At 39.2% G+C, this 22,668-nt stretch overlaps 1 protein-coding gene across 1 annotated transcript in view; it reads left to right on the top strand.

Annotated features, from left to right (window-relative positions):
- HSD17B4 (hydroxysteroid 17-beta dehydrogenase 4) overlaps positions 1-22,668 on the top strand; it is a 321,488-nt gene that overhangs the window by 71,904 nt on the left and 226,916 nt on the right. The window contains exons 6-8 of the mRNA XM_075836285.1: positions 1,627-1,673; positions 5,345-5,429; positions 16,131-16,318. Of these exons, the coding sequence (XP_075692400.1) occupies positions 1,627-1,673; positions 5,345-5,429; positions 16,131-16,318 (320 nt within the window). The remainder of the gene's footprint in view (positions 1-1,626; positions 1,674-5,344; positions 5,430-16,130; positions 16,319-22,668) is intronic.

Raw genomic sequence — 22,668 nt, 5'->3', positions numbered from 1 at the left:
TAATAATGTCATGGTATTCGCTTGTGTTTCTAATACTTGTATCTAATCCGCATCCGTTGTGTGTATATGCATCCTGTGTGACAGACCTTTTTGACCCCAATAACTTCTGTAAAGGTCAAGCTTGTTACTGTACACTGTCCAGTTAATGAGGGGCTATGTAGTGAAAAAAATAAATGGACTTGACATTTATTTAGCAACCTAGCTGTACTATTTTTTTTTTTTTATAATTCTTCATCACTAAACTTTTCCTCTTTCTTAGATGCTTTTAATAGTTGCCATAGCAAAAGTAAAATTACTCGCAGGAGACATCCATTTAAGTTTTTTTTACCTCCCAGATGCTGCATGATTCGGCTGCTTTTCAATGTTTAAGCCTTTAGCTGTAAATATTCAGGACTTTACCAAGTCCCTTAGTGGTTAAATAAAGCGCTTGAACCCCCCACAACAATGTTTTTTTCTTTTTTTTTTTTTGGAGGGGTTTAAAAGGTAGTAACATTGATGGTCTAGCCTTTGAAATAGTCCGAGGTCGTGATCACACGTTTATGGCCTATCAGCAGAACAAAGTGGCTGCAGCATTCACTGGACTATTATAGGCCCTTCATTGCAGTATCTGGCACCATCAAGTTGTTGGACCCCCCCAATGATCATACGCTGAGGACCTATTCTAAGGATTGGCCATCAATGTTATATCGCCACCTTTCACAAAGACTGGACACGTTAGTGCCTTATCGAGGTGGAAATAACAGGAGCCACTACACTCACAAAATGACTGCCAAAGTGCAAATCAGAGGTCCAGTATTTGCTAAAACAGGGCTCTTCCTGCACCTCCGGTGCAAGGTGTGCGGGAAAGTGTTTGGGATTTCTGGATAATACGCTGTAGTTCATTGATTCATTCATGTCCATACAATAATTTTCTAAGTCCTCTCTTCTGTACCTGCTTCTGTTGGTTTTACAGTGTTTTAATATCCTTGTCGAACGTGAACCATTCATTATGTTCTAGTTATTTGTTTTACCTATTTGTGTGTGTGGTGTGTGTGCGTGCGCCCAGATATCCACCACCTTTCTCCTAAATGCTAAAGATGCCGCCTACTCTTCACACTTGCAGTCGCGTGGGCTGTATGCCCACCCGTTGACTGTAGATGCGTAGGAATCGCATTGCAATACACCTGGGAGCAGCTCCCAATTTATGGGCATATTACTTCAGAAGTAACAATGTTAGTTAGGAATATTACTAACAAGCTAATGCTGTCACTATCGTTGCTTGATGAATTTGGGTAAAACCCTTTTAAAGCAGGTGATATACAGGAAAGTCTGTCAGTGTGTGAATGCAGAGATAGCTGTCAATCACTGTGTAGGACCGCCCACTGGACTCCTAAGCCCAGAATGAGAAGATATTTCAATGAATAACTAGTTATACTGAATGTTTTGCCACAAAACTGTATATCCATCTGCTCAGCTCATCCGCTTTATAACATGCCTGCAGATAAGACTGCATTTTTAATGTGACAGGTTCCCTTTTAAGTTTTTTTTTTTTTTTTTTTTTTTTTCGTTTTGCTTACTGAATGCACATTTCCATCCTTCTGTTCTATGACCATCCTTTTCATATATTATTTTCTAATGATTTTGCAGAATTTTGAGGGATCGCTCTTTTGCAAGAATAAGTGACACAGACTGGGGTAAGTAGAGGTTTCTTTTCTACATGTTTATTGCGCTATGAAAATAGTAATAAATCCCTTAAGTTTCTTGCAGATGTAAATAGCAAAAATAATATTGTCAATATTTTCTAGCGGCTGCTTTTGCCATATGTTTGCTTTTGTTAGAAGATGAAAAAAAATCATCATGATCTGTAATCGTATATATTCTAGTTATGACTACAACTCCCACAGACAGGGCAACTTAAAAACCCCTGAAATATTCTCCATATAACTGCTCCATAACTGGATTTGTATGTTCTATTTCTGTGCACCTTTTGTTAGGTTAGTAGCTTTAATCTAGACTGTAGTGTTTGTTCTGTAAGTACCTACCATAGAGGCAGACCATGAAGGGCTGATGAAATTAGCCCTGCAATTCTGTCCCAGGGTCAGCAGAGTTTCAGGAGCTGCCAGGATTGGGGTCCAATTTTTTTTGGCTTTGAGAACTCTCCTCCTTGCAGTTCCTTGACATAGTACTTTCAGAATCGTTTTTAGTAGAGGTTCTACTAAAAGGATTTCTACATTCCTTGAATCAAAGGGGTTGTCATACTAGGACAACCCCTGTCCATTTTTCCCTATTAGTGCACATAGACATCATAGAGTCGGGTCCCACGCTTGGCACTCCAGACTCTGCGTGTTCCTACATTATATGGACTGGACGGCATGTATTGTCACAAAAGTATGCCTGGCCGCGCCCTCCCTCGGCGATATCCGCTCCTCAGTGGGGGGTGAAATAAGCTGGACCCGCAGTGATAAAATGCCGCTCCAGCTGCTTTTTGAAAAGTGATCTTCAGGAGACTGATCCTTTAACCCCTTTAATGACCGCCCATACGCCTTTGTGATGTAGGAAGTGGAATGAATGGTAACACTGGAGCTTTTTAAGCCAAAAGGGGAAGTACAACGGCAAAACTGAGTATTATGAGATTCCCATCTAACTTCTAAAGAAAGCTTGTGGTCTTGTACACAACCAGATCCTGCTTCTTAATCTTCTTACTGAGCCATTGAATTCTAGCTATACCCCACTAAATGTCTCCAATCTTGGCAATCTAGAAGCGTGACAGATGTACGCGCGTAAATCTGGTCCGTGTGTGTTGAGTTACTGCATCTGTGCTTTGCGAGTGGCATGTCTTTTTCACATGCTCGCAAAGCAGATTTTATTTATTTTTTAAATGTAATTGATGTGCAAAACTCGTCCGTGTGCTGTGCGTGGTTTTCACGCACCCATTGACTTCAATGGGAGTGTAGGTGCGTGAAAATGCGCCAATATAGGACATGCAGGAGTTTTCACGCAGCGGACTCCTGCATGTGTGAACGGCCCTATTGAAATCAATGGGTCCGTGTGCTGTGTGTGATTTCCATGCACAGCACACGGACGAGTTTTACACTCGTCTGAATGAACCCTAGAGGTGGCTGCAGACTTGTGTACCACAGCACATGCTAAATGCATATGTCAAAGGAGTGCGGCTCTACCACCTTACACATCTTCTGTAGCTCTCTTGACAAATTAACCCAATAAATGCCGCGATCAATCGTGGCACCTCTGTAATTTTACAGAGAGAGTGGGCACCCTCTGCAAGCCCTCTAATGCCCCCCCGCGATGCACTGATGTAAGGCCACCAGTTCTTTCATGGACATCAGTCTATTAGGCTGCCTGTTATATAGCACAGCGTACTCCAAATGTTAGTGTTATACTATGTAGTGCAGTGTATTATCGAAGCTATTAAACTATCATATATCCGATAGTGGCACTAAAAATATTGTCGAAAAAAAAAGTTAAACTATACCAAAGTGATAGCGCGACGAAATGTATCACTTTATTCAGCTTATTCTGAAAAATTAACTTAAATGATCGTTACATTTTAAGGGAGGAAGTACGCTGATTTTTTTTTTTATTATGCTTGGTGAACTCCGTAACAAAGAAAAAAAAAATATATATATATATATATAACGTAAAAAAGAATACCAGAATAGCTGCTTTTTGTTCATCCTGCCTTCTAAAAGAAATGAATAAACCGTAATCCAAGTCGTACGCGCCCCAAAATGGTGACCTAAAGCTATGTTAACAGAAACCTAACGTTATGGCTCTTGCAATGCGGCGACACAAAAACAAATTATTTTCTAAAAGTGTTTTTAGTGTACAAAATAACTAAAACCGAACACAAACTGTATACATTTTGTATAGCCGTTCAGAATAAAGTTCTTATTTATACAGCATGATGAACGCCGTAAAAGCAAATCCCCAAAAAATGGCGGAATTGGTTGTTTTTTTTTCTTATTTTTTTTTAACATTCCTCAACCACCAAAAATGTATTAAAGTTATTTAATACGTTTTATACGTACCCTAAAATGGAGCCATTAAAAAAAATAACTCGCCCGCAAAAAGCAAGCCCTCTTACGGCTACATCTAGAGAGAATAATAGTTACATATTTTGGAATGTGTAGATGAAGAAGAATTGCCATGTCAAGCATGTGTCGAAACTAGGCAACCTGTGTTTGAAGCGACAATAAGCACGTAAGCTGTTTTTTCACCTGCATGGATTTTGTCCTCTCTAGCTTATTCCCATAAGTTGCCGTCAAATGAGTTACTCGATTGGGGAAGTGCTAGGATTGTGTGTTTTTTTGTTTTTTTTTGTATTTTTTTTTTTTCTTGTATTTTTGTGCGTCGTCTTGTATATTTAGTGTTCCTTTAAAACATACATAACCTTTCAGGTGTTTTTTTTTTTTTTTTTTCCCCATAAGTGGTTACATGTGTGTACATGAGGAATAACACTACTGGCCACTATAGGACTTGTATTCTGCGGGTTTTTTTTTTTAGCAGTTTTCCCCTCTGCAGGCTTTATCTCAAATTCTTCATTTTCTGAGAGCTAGCGAGCGGAGCCTAACTGCTATCATGTCTCCTATACACTGCACACGTAGAAGAGGAGAATCCTATCTCTGTCACATATACAGAAACCGCAGCAGCAACATGGAGATTATACAGCAATAATGAATAATGTAGCTGTGAGTAAAGCACTGGGGCGAGAACTTTTACTAGAAGCTGCTTCAGCGTCTGTGTGTCTCTGCCTTTTTCTCACTCCGCTCCTGCTCCTTTTTCCCCTCCATAGACTTCTGTGGGCAGCTGTAACCTGATCCCTCAGTGAGCTGAAAGTCTTATCTTGAAGAGACCGATTTAGCAGAAAATTTAGCGAGTGATTAGTTCGGAGGGAAGGGGGGTGGGGGAGGAAGGTAAGTGACCTTATAAGTGGAGAAATCTTTTTAGAGAAAAATGCCTATTACAAAGTTTCTTATATTCGCTTGTACTATTTATTTATGAAAAGTGTGTTTAAAGTGAGTGACCATTTAAGTGTATTTGGTGTCCTGTGGTAAATTGAGTAGTGTGCACCTGTTCAGTGCAGAAAATGTAAAAATGCCTTTTATTTCTGGTTTCCTGGTAAACTTTAGCAAAAGTGATGTTATTTGCCTAGTGAATACCCAGAATATTATACCATACCATCTGAAAGTCTGTTTCAATTAATTCACAGATAAATCTACTAAATAATGAGTTTTTGTTGTAGAATTGAAGGCTGTTAGAAGCAAGAAAATGTAATGCATATTTAGAATACCTGTAAATAGTGAATACCTTATGTCAAGTCTTTTATGAGTTCTTTCTTCTATAGATATTATTCATAAAGTACATTTGAGAGGAGCGTTCCTGGTCACTCGAGCAGCATGGAATCACATGAAGAATCAAAAATTTGGACGGTATGGAACTTTTTTTTTTTTTTTTTGGGTTATTTGCGTTACTATTTTTATTATCTTTCAGTTTATACATTGACAAGTTTGAGAAAGGAGGAAAGTGTCTAAACTTGCAAATCCGTGTTCGTAAATGCTGCAACAAACAATGAAACAAATGTTCCTGCTAGTTGGCGCTTATAATCTAATGGTATGCGGTTATTGAGTTGGATCTCAGTAAGGCCTGACGCACATGACCCTAAGGGTTTTTACTGTCTGCAAATACGGATCCGCAAATACAGATGCACATCTGTAGACGTTCGCAATTGCGGAAGCGCCAATAGACTTCCGTGACGTAATTGCCGACAAGAATAGGACATCTTGTATATTTTGCGGATCATATCTAAGACACACATTTGTAAACATACGGAACGGTGTCCGTGGCCTGTAGCTATTTTATCTGTCTGTAATTGCCTGTCCGTAATTACAGATGAACTACGGTCGTGTGCATTAGGCCTAAATGGTGACTTTTTCTAAATTGTCATGGAAAAAGATAAAGGAAGATTGTTTCATATGGTTCTCTGGTAGTTAGAAATGGCTCTTCTGTGCTAACAGTTTATAATTCACTTCCTGCTGCAACTTGCTCTTTGGGCGGAGCTCCCCTGGACAGTGCTTTACGGCTGTGTCTGTTTCTCTGCTTATACACATCCATGTTCAGACAGTACTGTCTGTGGACATGTAATAACTGAAGTATTATATGTACGCATTGAGTCCAACATACATATATTTTTACCATTGACAGAGTTTATTTTTTCTGGGTCGAGTTGTAATTTCCATTGGTACAATTTTGGTGCGGCAGTACCAATTCTAAGAATTGTTTTAATATTTACATTTTTTTTTTGTAAACCTATTTAACTTGTTTTTGAAGGTACACTAGGGGACTTAGATGTGTGGGGCCTAACAGGCATACATACATGGTAAATATGGGGTATTTTTTAGGCCCCAGACTTCCATGGCAACCAATCAGCACCCTGCTGTCACTATTGGTTGTGGCAACTGAGGAGCTAAACAGCCTGGCTCAGAGTAATCTTCGATCTCAACCATTCAGTAGTGTCAGCTGTGGCATACAGCTGACACCTGCTTTTAGATGATGCGGTCACAGTTCCTCTGCCCGCACCATCCCCGCGCCACTTGTTGGCATTAACTGCATAACGTGTGTGTGTGTGTATACGTGTGTGTATATGTATACGTGTGTGTATATATGTGTATGTATGTGTATATATATATATATGTGTGTGTGTGTATATATATATATATATATATATATATATATATATATATATATATATATATATATATATATATATATATATATATATACATATACATATACATACACACACGCGCGCGTAGCTTTGCACTAAGGTGTTAAAGGGGTTGTCCCTTAGGCAAACCCTCTTTCATATGTCCTATTATGGCATATAGGCTTTAGAGCAGGGTCCAAGAGGGGATCCAATATATATTTAGCAAAAGTCGAAAACGAATGGATAGATCGCCTCCAATGTTGTACATAAGGTTGTTGTTGTTTTTTATGTAGTTGTCTATTGATTGTCCATACAGGTTTGGAGACGTGCTCTTTGTATTCTACTTATGTGTTGCCATTAACGTGAAAAATGTAGCAGAAAAATTCTTGGATCATGCTTCTTGTTTGTAGTAGAGATTGATTCTACACATTCTGCTATTTAATAGGCTCCGAGTCCACTTAATCATTTCCCAGTGACTATTATGTTATAAAATGAGCATTATGCTGCCTTCTAAAGTGCGTTGTGTCATGGGTCTTGTAGAACTGCTGAACAGCACTAGGCAGAATATTGGAATATGTGTAGAGGAAGAGCTAATTTATTATTACACAGCTTGCTACTTCGGAAAAAATATCAATCATCATAGTTAAATATTATAGGATACATTTTGATTTAGCCTCTGTCACACAGGACGTAATAATAACCAATAATAAGGCACGCATGGCACGCCAACAGCTGTTTCGCCAACTGGGCTTTGATAGAAGTGCATACACGTCTTATAGCATCTGCTCAGAGCGAAATCTGGATAGATTCCAGCCAACTTGAACTATTATTGACCTTCGCTACTGCTTTTTCCCTAAAGCAATGGATGGATTTCACATCAATTTAAGTGTTTCCTAAATATGTTAATTTTATTTGGTTTGGGCGCATTTGTGATTAGCACATTAATCTGTTGCCTTTCATTCAGGATTTATTCCTCTAGCGACTATTTTGACTGAATATATTCCTTTTGTATGAGGCCAATATGTTCATGCTTTTATATTTTGTAGTGTAACGTATAAGTAACTGGTTAGTAGGGATGCATTGAAATCTCAATACCATTTCCATGCTGTGCGGGGGCAAACAGTTCAAAACCGCCAATTTATGTATTTCAGTACTGAGCTGCCGCACAGCTTAGTATTGAAATGAATAGAGAGAACATGGCGCGCGACGTACCCGCTCCGCTCGTAATTAGTGCCAGCCGTGTCACAGTAGGAGGGAGTAACGCTCCTCCCTCCTTTCTCTACTGCCACCAATGATCTGTGAGAAGGGGGAGGGAGGGGAGTGTCGCGAGCGGCACAGGCAGTGGGTTCCTGATCATGAACCGCGCTGCAGTGTTGTGACAGAGCCGCCCCAGGCAGGTAGTAGTTAGAGTAGAGGAAAAGCTTGAAATAAAGGCACTAGAGCAAGCACTAGTAATATTTGCAGCCAGCATAGAGTAACATTGGGGTTTATGTGACCGACATTAACCCCAATGTTGACATTATGTGAGGGAAATGATGGTCTCTTATTAACCCCTTCAGGACTGAGCCTGTTTTGGCCTTCAGGACGAAGCCGATTTTTCAAATCTGACGTGTCACTTTATGTGGTAATAACTCCGGAATGCTTTTACCTATCCAAGCGATTCTGAGATTGTTTTCTCGTGACATATTGTACTTTGTTAGTGAAAAAATTTGGTTGATAAATTCAATATTTATTTGTAAAAAACACCAAGATTTGGAGAAAATTAGCAAAAATTAGCATTTTTCTCTATTTAAAGAGGCTCTGTCACCAGATTTTGCAACCCCTATCTGCTATTGCAGCAGATAGGCGCTGCAATGTAGATTACAGTAACGTTTTTATTTTTAAAAACCGAGCATTTTTGGCCAAGTTATGACCATTTTTGTAGTTATGCAAATGAGGCTTGCAAAAATCCAAGTGGGTGTGTTTAAAAGTAAAAGTCCAAGTGGGCGTGTATTATGTGCGTACATCGGGGCGTTTTTAATACTTTTACTAGCTGGGCGCTCTGAAGAGAAGTAACATCCTCTTCTCTTCAGAACGCCCAGCTTCTGACAGTGCAGATCTGTGACGTCACTCACAGGTCCTGCATCGTGACGGCCACATCGGCACCAGAGGCTACAGTTGATTCTGCAGCAGCATCAGCGTTTGCAGGTAAGTCGATCTTACCTGCAAACGCTGATGCTGCTGCAGAATCAACTGTAGCCTCTGGTGCCGATGTGGCCGTCACGATGCAGGACCTGTGAGTGACGTCACAGGTCTGCACTGTCAGAAGCTGGGCGTTCTGAAGAGAAGAGGATGTTACTTCTCTTCAGAGCACCCAGCTAGTGAAAGTATTAAAAACGCCCCGATGTACGCACATAATACACGCCCACTTGGACTTTTACTTTTAAACACACCCACTTGGACTTTTGCAAGCCTCATTTGCATAATTACAAAAATGGCCATAAGTTGGCCAAAAATGCTCGTTTTTTAAAAATAAAAACGTTACTGTAATCTACATTGCAGCGCCTATCTGCTGCAATAGCAGATAGGGGTTGCAAAATCTGGTGACAGAGCCTCTTTAAATGTATCTGCTTGTAAAACAGAGAGTAATACCACACAAAATAGTTACTAGTTAACATCACCGATATGTCTACTTTATGTTTGCATCGTTTTTTGAACATTCTTTTATTTTTCAAGGACGTTACAAGACTTAGAACTTTAGCAGCAATTTCTCATATTTTCAAGAAAATTTCAAAAGGCGATTTTTACAAGGACCAATTCAGTTCTGAAGTGGCTTTGAGGGCCTTATATATTAGAAAGTCCCCATAAATCACCCCATTTTGAAAACTGCACCCCTCAAAGTATTCAAAACAGCATTCAGAAAGTGTATTGACTCTTTAGGCGTTTCACAGGAATTAAAGCAAAGTAGAGGTGAAAGTTACAAATTTCATTTATTTTTTTACAAAATTCATTTGTAATACATTTTTTTCTATACCACAGGAGGTTTTACCCGAGAAATGTAACTTATTATTTATTGCCCAGATTCTGCAGTTTTTAGAAATACCCCACATGTGGCCCTAGTGCAGTCATGGACTGAAACACCGGCCTCAGAACAAAGGAGCACCTAGTGGATTTTGGGGCCTCCTTTTTTTTTTTTAGCATATATTTTAGGTACCATGTCAGGTTTGAAGAGGTCTTGTGGGGCCAAAACAATAAAGACCCTCAAAAGTGACCTCATTTTGGAAACTACACCCCTCAAGGAATTTATCTAGGGGGTATAATTAGCATTTTGAACCCACAGTTTTTTTGCTAAATTTATTTGAATTAGTTTGTGAAGATGAAAATCTACTTTTTTTCTGAAAAAACGTAGAAATGTTTAGTTTTTTCAAGGAATAAAAGAGAAAAAACACCCCAACATATGTAAAGCAATTTCTCCTGATTATAGCAATACCCCATATGTGGTAATAAACTGCTGTTTGGACCCACAGCAGGACTCAGAAGGGAAGGAGCACCATTTGGATTTTGAAATTCTGATTTTGCTGGTATAGTTTTCAGTGCCATGTCGCGTTTGAATTGCACTGGAGGGAACAAAATAGTGGAAACCCCCGGAAAGTGACCCCATTTTGGAAACTACACTCATCAAGGAATTTGTCTAGGGGTAAAGTTAGCATTTTGACCCCACGGTTGTTTTGCTGAATTCATTGGAATTATTCTATAAAGGTAAAAATCAACTTTTTTTCTGAAAAAAGGTAGCTATTTTTAATTTTTACAAGGAATAAAAGAGAAAAAGCACCCCAACATTTGTAAAACAATTTCTCCCGATTACGGAAATATGCCATATGTGGTAATAAACTGCTGTTTGGACCCGCAGCAAGGCTTAGAAGGGAAGGAGCGCTATTTGGCTTTTGGAGCTCAAATTTAGCTGAAATGGTTTTTGGGTGCCATGTCGCATTTGCAAAGCCCCTGAGAGGCCAAAACAGTGGAAACCCCCCAAAAGTGGAAATTACACCACTTAAAGAATCTATCTAGGGATATAGTGGGCATTTAGACCCCACAAGTCTTTTGCAGGATTTATTAGAATTGGGCCACGAAAATTAATATCAACATTTCTTCCACTAAAATGTTGCATTTTTTTCAATTTTACAAAGGATAAAGGGGGTAAAAGCTGCCCAACATTTGTAAAGCAATTTCTCCCGAGTACGGCAATACCCCACGTGTGGTCATAAATGGTTTTTCATTAGAAAGTAATTAACCCTTTCTGGACTGATCCATTTTTTTCTTTTCCTTTTTAGTTTTTTCCTCCCCGCGTTCCAAGAGCCACAACTTTTTTTATTTTTCAGTCAATAGAGTGGTGTGAGGGCTTATTTATTGAGGGAAGGAGCGGTCGTTTTTATTGGTACCATTTTTTGGTACATACAACTTTTTTAGCACTTTTTATTACATTTTTAGGTCGAGCGAAGGTGACCAAAAAAACAGCGATTTTGCAGTTTTAAATTCTTTATTTTTCACGTGAGAGGCTCCATACATCACCCCCCACACTAAGACATGCTATGTTGTGGTGCGCGAAGGGGTTAATGCGCAGCGCATGGTGCGGAGTGAAAATTACAATTTTCCACTCATATGCCATTTTAGTGCACTACATGTTATGCCCAGTTTGTGCCACTGAAGACAAATACCTCATAAAATATTAACCGGGTTCTCCCGGGTATGGCGATGCCATATCTGTGGACGTAAACTGGTGTTTGGGCACGCTGCAGGGCTCAGAAGGGAGGGAGCGCCATTTGGCTTTTGGGGCGCAGATGTCGCTTGGTAGTTGTTCTGTTTGGGGTTTTACTGGTGTTTCAGTTTGTAATGTGGGGGCATATGTAATCTGTGCGGGGTACATCAGGGTACATGTTATCTGTGCGGAGTACATCAGGGTATATGTAATCTGTGCGGGGTACATCAGGGTATAATAAGAGGGTATAATAATGCAGTAAATAAATAATAATCCGCAGATATGTGGCCGGTGTCGCACTGATAAATGGCACCCGATCTTATCTGCTTTTGGAACACTCTGCACATTTTGCATCGCCATATTCTGAGAGCCAGAACTTTTTTTATTTTTTCTCCACCGGAGCCGTGTGAGGGTTTATTCTTTGCGGGACAATCTGTACTTTTCATTGGTACCATTTTGGGGTACCAGAAATTTTTTTGATCACGTTTTATTCCATTTTTTGGCAAGCAAAAAGGTGTTTTTTATTCGTTTTTTTATGGCCTTCACCCTGGGCTATAAATGACCATTATACTTTATTCTGCGGGTTGATACGATTACAGCGATACCAGATGTATATAATTTTTTTATGTTTTGCAGCGTTTGTGCAATAAAATCACTTATTTATAAAATAAATAAATTTTTGTGTCACCATATTCTGAGAGCCATAACGTTTTTATTTTTCAGTCAAAAAGCGCTGTAAGGGCTTGTTTTTTGCGGGACGGGATGTAGTTTGTATTGGTACCATTTTGGCGTACATGCGACTTTTTGATCACTTTTTATTGTATATTTTGGGAGGGTTGGTAACCAAAAAATTGTGATTCGGGCACTGTTTTTCGTTTATTTTTTCCGCGGTGTTCACCGTGCGGGAAAAATAATATTAGTTTTATAGTTGGGGTCGTTACTAACGCGGCGATACCAAATATGTGTACTGTTTTTTAACGTGTTAATTTTTTTCCTGTAATAAAAGACTTATTATAGGATAAAAAGCATTCTTTGTTTATGTCACTTATAACTTTTATTTTTACACTTTTTAAAAACATCTTATTTTTTTTTTTTACTTTTTTTACTTGTTCCACTAGGGGACACTTAGACTTGCAGTGCTGATCGCTGCTGGAACACATTACACTACACACGTAGTATAATGTGTTCTAACTGTCATTGTGACGTGACAGTCACACTGACAGGAAGCATCGGAGGACCGGCCGGAGGCTGATCCTCCGAGGCTTCCGTACATGGCAACCCGGAGGTCATTGTCTGGCCTCTGGTTGCCATGATAAGGATCGCCAGCCCCCGCAAATACATGTGGGGGGCTGCCGATCCGCTGTAAACCTCTTCGATGTGGTGATCGCAATCGACCACCGCATCGAAGGGGTTAATTGCCGATTTCAGCGGCGACAGGCCGCTGATCGGCAACGGGGAGAGCAGGGCTGACACCCTGCACAGTTAACCGCCGCTGTGGTGTAACGCCGCGCGGCGGTTAACTGTTAAAGCGCGGACGTAACTGCACGCCCAGGTGCGCGAAGTTACTGCTCACCTGGACGTACAGTTACGCCAAGGCGCTGGAAGGGGTTAATGTGAGGCATGTGGTGTTATGAGTTTTGAACCTCCATGTGCCTCACATTAATAGTTTTTCAATATTCATAACACCACGTGCCCCACATCAGAAAACGGAAGGACATTTTTGTGGGTTTTTTATTGTTGGCAAAGTATCGTTTTGGTATCGGTATCGAAGTCCAAATTCTGGTATCGTGACAACCCTAAATGGTTAGGACTCGTTCACATCTGCGTTGGAGGCTACGTTAACGGGCCTCCGTTACAGAAACGGCAGCATGCTGAGCTATTGTCCCCGTTAAAACCACGGACGCCCCAACGGAACCCATAAAAGTCAATGGCTTCCGTTGGCCGATGGTGTCCATCGTGCAATGCAACAGTTGCTTCCGGCACACCTTTGTTCTGCAGAACAACGGAATGCCGACGCAGATGTGAACCTAGCCTTAGTTTTGAAAGAACGCAGGTTAACTTGTTATATATAAAATGGATAATAAAAAAATGTGTGCGTGCTGCTGTGTATCACGGTTTCTGCTTTGGAACTTGCTAATATATAAATATTTATCTACTGTAAAGTATATGTAATAAATAATATTTGAACTCACAAGGACAATGTAGACTATTGAGAACCATTGTCCATGTATCCCCTGATCGGTCCTATTTAAATGTCTCTTTAAAAAATATCACTTTCTGGCAAAACCTCATGAAGTAATATGAGACTGAAATAGAAACCTTTCTCAAATATATATAATTAGGAAAATTTAAAAATGTCCTTTTTATAATTAAGTTATAAAAGCTGTAGCCCCTTAAGAAAAGAATACATCTTAAACTAAGTGTGAGCAGTCCGTCTCAGGAGATATTGACTGCTCTGTCAGACTTCTAAGCTAGGAGTCCACGGTGTGCGGGGAGACTAGTGTGCAGCATGTGTACAGTGGAGATCTCTGCTGCTATCTTGCTTCATGCTGGATGTTATATTAGCAGCAATGGAAGATGGATTCCTGCGTTACGGCGCAGGAGGCGGCAAGAAGAAGAAGAAGCAGATGTATATCCTGTAACATCCATCTCCTCAGTGGCTTCTGCTGACCGTTTTATGTAGTGAAAACTCAGATTAACCCTTTACAGGCATCTGATTCTGCCCCCTCCTAGCAGATTAACCCTTTACATACAGATGTGGCATTGTTCTCTAGTTGGTCTGTATAATACATAGTGAAATCTTATTACATGGCTGATTAAATTTCTTATTAATAAAGATCAGCTCATGGGTATTGTCCTGCCCCCGCTTCACACACCCCCGGGGTCTATGTGGAGCTCGACAGGCAGTTAAACACCTTCCTACTAGCCAGTAAATGAGACTGGCTGGAAGTCTGTAGCTTTATTAACTGGTGATAGGATTAGGGTAAAACTGCTATACTACTACATAGGGATGGACTAGAAAGCACAGGTCCTCTCTCTGTGCAGACATGGAAGAGACTGCCCTCCTTCCCAGAATCCTTTTCACCTTCTCATGGGTTGGGAAAACAAGAAATTACACAATGGAGGAAATTGCCAACACTGGCCACTAGATGGCACCTGAAGCACTAGTTACATGCATTACATAACATAGAAAATAACATCACAAATATCAGTCTATAACATTACGCCTATGAGCAGCACAGATATGTTATTCATTGTAGTATCTTCTTATTTTGTAGCTAAAAAAGTTTTAGCTCCAAAGAGAGAGGATTAATTTTGGATCATAAGAACAATTCAAATCCTATGCCACTCCTTGATCATTTGCGTTTCCTGGGTAAGAAATTGGGGCTAACATTTCCGAGAAAAATGTCTTTCCATTAGTTATGCGGGGGGGTATAGAACTTCCTTGAAATGTATACCATTTTACCAGTAAAAAAATGTTTTACTACAGAAAAATTATTGCCTTTAGTCAGTTAGGCAAAGTGACACATTGGGGAGAATTTATGAAGTCTGGCATTTCATATGGCGGTCTTCATCTAAAGAGCGCTGGAGTAAAATGCACCCATTTTATTAACTGGTGCAAACGTCTTAATAAATTTGACGCATATCTGACCGTCTGTGCACCAGAAAGTTAAATCTTCGCCAACTATGTGATGGCATAGATTTGCGCTACAATTTACAGCAATTTCTGGTTTCATATAGAGACCTACAAACGAAGAAATGATCGGTTCTGGCACAAAGGTATGGAGTATAAAAATATATACATTTTATTTACGATAGACACAACCGAATAAAAAACATGTCACACACTGAAAAGAAGGCATCGACCTGTGCAAGACCAAGAAGCATGTGTAACGAGCATGATACGTAAATGGCAAAATACAGGCACATGTGAAAATTGGAGTCCAGAAGGGACAACCTAGCTGCATAAAATGTATAGCAAAATGATTAATACCTGTAACAATCAGTCATGTGTAAAATGCAGGTGGCACAGTATATAGCCATAAACTGCTAAACTACTGGGAGTCCATACAATCCCAGGGTCTATGCAGCCCAGCAACTGAAGAGCCAAAGTAACAACCGCCCTAAAGAAAATGCCACAGACCCCTGTAAGAGGTAACATACATACCCAAAGTCATGGTCTTCGTGACCCCCAGACGAAGGCACATCGGATGTTGGCGTCCTCTCTGTGTTAGACCATGACTTTGGGTATGTATGTTACCTCTTACAGCTGTCTGTGGCATTTTCTTTAGGTGTGTTGTTACTTTGGCTCTACTTTTTTTCTTTTTTTTTTCTGTCTGCACAAAAGCTGAACAGGGCCCTACATTTTTTTTTTTTATATTGGGGCCAGGCGTTGACGTCCATGCCTAAATTAAACCTATTACTCCAATTTATCTTTTGTTTGTCTCTAGAACCCCGTATAATATTACAATAGGCACAAAAGGAGTCCGTTATGTTGCTAAACCAGCAGTTTCTGCAGCCTTAGAAAGGCCTGAGCATATGATCACTTCTGTCAACATTGCCTCACCAACACCTGGAGGCTCCTCACAGATTGAGAAGCACTTCTTTATACTTGACCAACGAAATCCTTTTTAATATGTAGTTAAAAATTGTCTGTTAGATTTTATAACCATTAACTTTCTTTATCCATAGAATAATCTTGACCTCTTCAGCTGCTGGGATCTATGGGAACTTTGGGCAAGCAAACTACAGTGCAGCTAAACTTGGACTTGTGGGTCTGTCCAACACACTTGCTCTTGAAGGAGTGAAGTATAATATCCACTGTAATTCAATTGCACCGACTGCGGGTTCCCGGCTCACCCAGACAGTCATGCCTCAAGGTATTGTGTGAATTTGTCTATAGATGCTGAGAGTGAATGTATGCCTAGAGTAAATATTTTACAGCCAGTCTCCACCCAAAGTCAGAGCAATGTGTATTATATATCCAATTTATACCCTGTATAAAAATGGTCTTCAAAATGAGGTATATAAGGGCAGAGGACAGAACAGCTGTTCTTGGTTTGCATACAAACATCAAAAAATCAATGTGTACCCTCCGACTTGTCTATCTGTCAAAATGATTGTGAATACTCTGTAGGTAGAATTTGTGACCTAGATAGCAGGAGCGCCAAGTGCCAGCCTGACTAAATATTTAAACAAACACCTCCACAGCACTGTGCCAGTGAAGGCAGGTTAAATCTTTAAGCAGGGTTGGATCAGAGAAAGTAGGTTTGGAGCTTGCAAGGCTTATCTTGATCTCTATCTGACGACCACATTGGATATGTATCTGACATACTGGGATTTTTATTCTGTGAGACAGGAACAGATATTAATATGTGAAAAGATTTCTAAATTAGGTTTTACATGTTGAATTTGTAGGTTTTATTTTACTGCAGTTGTAGAATTCTACACATTCCAGATCTCTCAAAAAAATAAATGGAATACTCACACATATATATTTCTTTCAATTGAAACATTTTAAAGTCCTTGATTTATTTAACCTCTTCACACGCTGCGCAGCAACTGTACGTCCTGCAGAGGGCTTTCTTACCGCACCAGGACGTACAGTTGCGGAGCGTTTCCCGGCGCACACTGTCCTAACGGTCAGTGTCTGGGAGCCGGGAGGACGGCTGTCCCCGACAGCTGACACTCCAGTCTTGCCGGTCAGCGGACCATCGCCGCTGATTTAGGCAATTAACCCCATAAATGCCGCGACCGATTGCCGCATTTAAGGGGTTTGAAGCACATCGGCAGCCCCTACAAAGTGATTGTGGGGGCTGCCGATGCTTGTCGTAGCAATCGGAGGCCTGACAATGACCTCCGGGTTGTCATGTACGGAAGCCTCGGAAGAGCAGCCTCCGGCCGGTCCTCCGAGGCTTCGTGTCAGTGTGACTGTCACATCACAATGACTGTTAGAACACATTACACTACGTAGGTAGTGTAATGTACTCTAGCAGCGATCAAAGCTGCAAGTCTAAATGCCCCCTAGTGGGACAAGTAAAAAAAAAAAGTTATGTTTTAAAAAAAGTGTAAAAATAAGTTTTAAGTTATATAAACAAAAAATGCTTTTTTGCCTATAATAAGACTTTCGCTATAGGAAAAAAATGAACACGTTAAAAAAAGTACACATTTGGTATCGCCGCGTTTGTAATGACCCAAACTATAAAACTATGTTATTTTTCCCGCACGATGAACACCACAAAAAAAATTAATAAAAAACGACACCAGAATCGCTATTTATTTGGTTGTCACCCCTCCCAAAATAGAGAATATAAAGTGATCAAGAAGTCGCATGTACCCGAAAATAGTATCAATAAAAACTACAACCCGTACCGCAAAAAACAAGCCCTTACACAGCTTTTTTGACTTAAAAATAAAAGTTACGGCCCTCAGAATATGGTGACACAGAAAATAAATTATTTTATAAAGTGATTTTATTGTGCAAACTATGCAAAACATAAAACCCTATATACATATGGTATCGCCGTAATAGTACCGACCCGCAAAATAAAGTAAAACTGTCACTTATAGCACACGGTGAACTCTGCAAAAAATAAACTAAAAAACATTGTCAGAATTGCTTGTTTTTGGTCACCCGGCTTGCAAAAAAATGGAATAAAAAGTGATCAAAAAAATCGCATGTACCCCTAAATGGTACCAATGAAAACTTCAGATTGTCCCGCAACAAATAAGCCCTCACGCAGCTCCGGTGGTGAAAAAATAAAAAAGTTCTGGCTCTCAGAATATGGCGATGCAAAATGTGCAGAGTGTTCCAAAATCAGATAAGATCGGGCGCCATTTATCAGTGCGACACCGGCCACATATCTATGAATTATTATTTATTTACCGCATTATTATACCCTCTTATTAAAAGTTACGGCTCTCAGAATGTGGTGAAACAACAATTTTTATTTTAACAAATAGATTTTTCTTTGTAAATGTAGTATAATCTAAAAAAAAGCGATATGAATTTGGTATCACCGTAATTGTATTCAGCCGCAGAATAAAGTAAAGTTTTTGTTTTTACCGCACAGCAAAAGCTGTAAAAACGAAAACCCAAAAAAATAGAATCAATTTTTTCCCTATATCCGCCCGCAAATAATTTTTCCTTTTCCCATTACATTTTTTGGCACTTTAAATGGTGTCAATAGAAACTACAATTCCTCCCGCAAGAAATAAGCCCTCACACCACTCTACTGATGGAAAAAGAAAAAAGTTATGGCGGGGAGTGAAAAACGAAAATAAGAAAGCAAAAAAAATGGATCGGTCCTGAAAGGGTTAATTCATTTCTAATGAAAAAAATGGTATGACCACATGTGGGAGAAATTGCTTTATAAAAATTGGTTGTGTTTTTTTCCACCTTTATCCCTTGTGAAAATAAGAAAATTCAACATTTTAGTGGAAAAAAATAGTGATATTCATTTTCGCAGCCTAATTCTAATAAATTCTGCAAAAGACCCGTGGAGTCTAAATGCTCAGTATACCCCTAGAAAAATTCCTTATGGGGTGTTTCCAAAATGGGGTAACTTGGGGGGTTTCAACTGTTTTGGTCCCTCCAGGGCGTTGCAAACCCGACATGGCACCGAAAACCAATCCAGCAAAATCCGTGCTCCAAAATTCAAATGGCGCTCCTTCCCTTCTGAGCCCTGCTTTGGGTCCAATCAGCCGTTTATTACCACATATGGGGTATTGTCGTAATCGGTAGACATTGTTTTACATATGTTGGGGCGCATTTTATTTCTTATTCCTTGTAAATATTACAAATTTCTATATTTTTTCAGAAAAAAAGTCGATTTTCATTTTTACAGACGAATTCCAATATATTTAGCGAAAAACCTGTGTGTTCAAAATGCTAACTATACCCCTAGATAAATTCATTGCGGGGTGTAGTTTCCAAAATGGGGTAACTTTTTGGGTGTTTCCACTATTTTGGCACCACAAGACCTCTTCAAACCTGACAAGGTGCCTAAAATATATTCTAAAAAAAAAGGAGGCCCAAAATCCACTGGGTGCTTCTGAGGCCTGTGTTTCAGTCCATTATCGCACTAGGGCCACATGTGGGATATGTCTAAAAACTGCAGAATCTGGGCAATAAAATATTGAGTTGCATTTCTCGGGTAAAACCTTCTGTGTTAAAGTTTTCTTTATTAGAAATGAATTTCGGCAAAAAAAATAAAATTTGTAAATTTCATCTCTACTTTGCTTTAATTCCTGTGAAACGCCTAAAGGGTTAAAACACTTTTTGAATGCAGATTCGAATACCTTGAGGGGTGCAGTTTTCAAAATACTTCTGGGGTGACTTCTAGGGATTTTCTAATATATAAGGCACTCAATACCATTTCAGAACTGAACTGGTCCCTGAAAAAGTAGCCTTTTGAAATTTTCTTTAAAATATGAGAAATTGCTGCTAAAGTTCTAAGCCTTGTAACGTCCTGGAAAAATAAAGGACATTCAAAAAAACGATGCAAACATAAAGTAGACATATGGGAAATATAAACTAGTAACTATTTTGCATGGTATTACAATCAGTTTTACAAGCAGATACGTTTACATTTAGAAAAATGCAAATTTTTGCCAGTTTCTAAATTTTGCTGTTCAGAAATAAATACCGAAATTATCGACCACATATTTTCACTAACAAAGTACAACATGTTATGAGAAAACAATCTCAGAATAGCTTGGATAGGTAAAAGCATTCCGATGTTATCACATAAAGTAACACGTCCGATTTTGAAAAAACCGTCTGTGTCCTGAAGGCCAAAACAGGCGGGGTCCTGAAGGGGTTAAATTAATTAATATCTTGGCAATTGTATAGCAAGGATTTCCTCCTAAAATGTAAATATAGCCATGTTTTCGTGAATCGGATATGGAAATAATTATATCACTAAAAAATATATATTTATTTTATCCCAACTTGGAGTTTATTTTTTTTAGTGACTGGTCCTTAACCCCTATAGGACGCAGCCTGTTTTGGCGCTGTGGTACAGTCGATTTTTTTTCAAATCTGACATGTCAATTTATGTGGCAATAACTTAGGAATGCTTTTACCTATCCAAGAGATTTTGAGATTGTTTTCTCGTGACATATTGTACTTTATGATAGTGAAAAAATTTGGTCGATAAATTCAATATTTATTCATGAAAAACACCAACATTTTGAGAAAATGCAAAAATTTTCATTTTTCTAAATTTAAATGTATCTGCTTGTAAAACAGATAGTAATACCACACAAAATAGTCAATAGTTACCATTTCCCATATGTGTACTTTTATATTTGCATTGTTTTTTGAACATCCTTTTATTTTTCTAAGACTTTACAAAGCTTAGAATTTTAGCAGCGATTTCTCACATTTTCAAGAAAAATTCAAAAGGCTATTTTTACAGGGACCAGTTTAGTTGTGAAGTGGTTTTGAGGGCCATGTATATTAGAATCCCCCAATAAATCACCCCATTTTAAAAACGGCACCCCTCAAAGTATTCAAAACAGCATTCAGAAAGTTTCTTAACGCTTTCGGGGTTTCACAGGAAATAAAAGCAAAAGTAGAGGGGAAGTTTACAAATGTATTTTTTTATTTTTTTTTATGCCGAAATTTATTTGTAATAAAAAAAGTTGTGTAACACAGAAGGTTTTACCAGAGAAATTCAACTCAATATTTATTGCCCAGGTCCTGCAGTTTTAAGGAATATCCCACATGTGGCCCTAGTGCCCTAATGGACCGAAACACCGGCCTCAGAAGCAAAGGAGCACCTAGAGGATTTTGGGGCCTGCCTATTTTTAGATTATAGGCACCATGTCCGGTTTGAAGAGGTCTTGTGGTGCCAAAACAGTGGAAACTCCCCAAAATTTACCCCATTTTGGAAACTAGACCCCTCAAGGAATTTATCTAGGGGTATAGTTAGCACTTAGACCCCAAAGGTATTTTGCTATATTTATTGGAGTTAGTCTGTGAAAAAGAAAATCTACTTTTTTTATGAAAAAACATCGAAATTTGTAATATTTAAAAGGAATAAAGAAGAAAATGCACCCCAACATTTGTAAAGCTTCTTCTCCCGATTATGGAAATATCCCATATGTGGTAAAAAACAGCTGTTTGGACCCACGGCAGCGCTCAGAAGGGAGGGAGCACCATTTGTATTTTGGAGCACAGATTTTGCTGGATTGGTTTTTAGTGCCATGGCGCGATTGCAACGCCCTGGAGGGAACAAAACAGTGGAAACACCCCAAAAGTGACCCTATTTTGGAAACTAGACCCCTCAAGGAATTTTTCTAGGGGTATAGTAAGCATTTATACCACACAGGTTTTTTGCAGAATTTAGTAGAATTAGGCCGTGAAAATGAATCTCAATATTTTTGTCCACTAAAATGTTGCATTTTTTCATTTTCACAAGGGATTAAGGAGAAAGTCACCCTAAATTTGTAACGCAATCTCTCCCGAGTATGACAATACCCCACATGTGGTAATAAATTATTTTTTTTAATAGAAATTAACTGATCCTTTTTTGCTTTTCCATTTTAGTTTTCCACTCCCCGCCTTCCAAATGCCATAACTTTTTTTATTTTTCCGTGAATTGAGCGGTGCTTGGTTGGAATCTAACGAAGGGCAAAATCTGCATATAGTTTGGATGTTCACCCTGTGTTTGCGTGGTTTCCTCCGAGTACTCTGGTTTCCACCTTCACTAGAAAATAAAACTTAATGATAGATTAATTGGCTTCCTATGAAATTGGCACTACTGCCTGTGTGGGTAATAATATAAAGAATAAGATTTTGAGTTCCATTATTGTTCGGGACAAGCAACATCAAATAAATAATGGGAAAAAAATAGCGGGACTCACTCCTAGGAGAGAGTATGAGTGTCCTGCTTACCCTGCCCACAAAGACTGATACATGAAAAGCTGTCAATCGGCAAGCCCATGGGCGAGGTACCAGGACTTTTTTTTTTTTTTTTCTCTTCCCCTTCCCATGGAGTCATGTCAGGATTTACTTTTTCCTCAGAAATCCTGCTTCTAATTATGTAAACCTATATATCTCGAAGCTCAACTTCTCACCCTCTGTCATATAATGCACTTGGATAGGGCAGCAGAGATCAACGGACAGGTTCGCTTTTAAAGCAGCTTATTAAATCTGGACAATGAAAGCAAGTTCACGAGAGCTGAACCCGTATCGGAGATTATGCCCTCAATGCACGTACCT

Source organism: Rhinoderma darwinii, chromosome 1 (genome assembly GCF_050947455.1).
Source record: "Rhinoderma darwinii isolate aRhiDar2 chromosome 1, aRhiDar2.hap1, whole genome shotgun sequence".
NCBI lineage: Eukaryota > Metazoa > Chordata > Amphibia > Anura > Rhinodermatidae > Rhinoderma > Rhinoderma darwinii.
The sequence above is the reverse complement of the archived record's forward strand: the minus strand, read 5'-3'. Positions and strand labels throughout refer to the sequence as shown.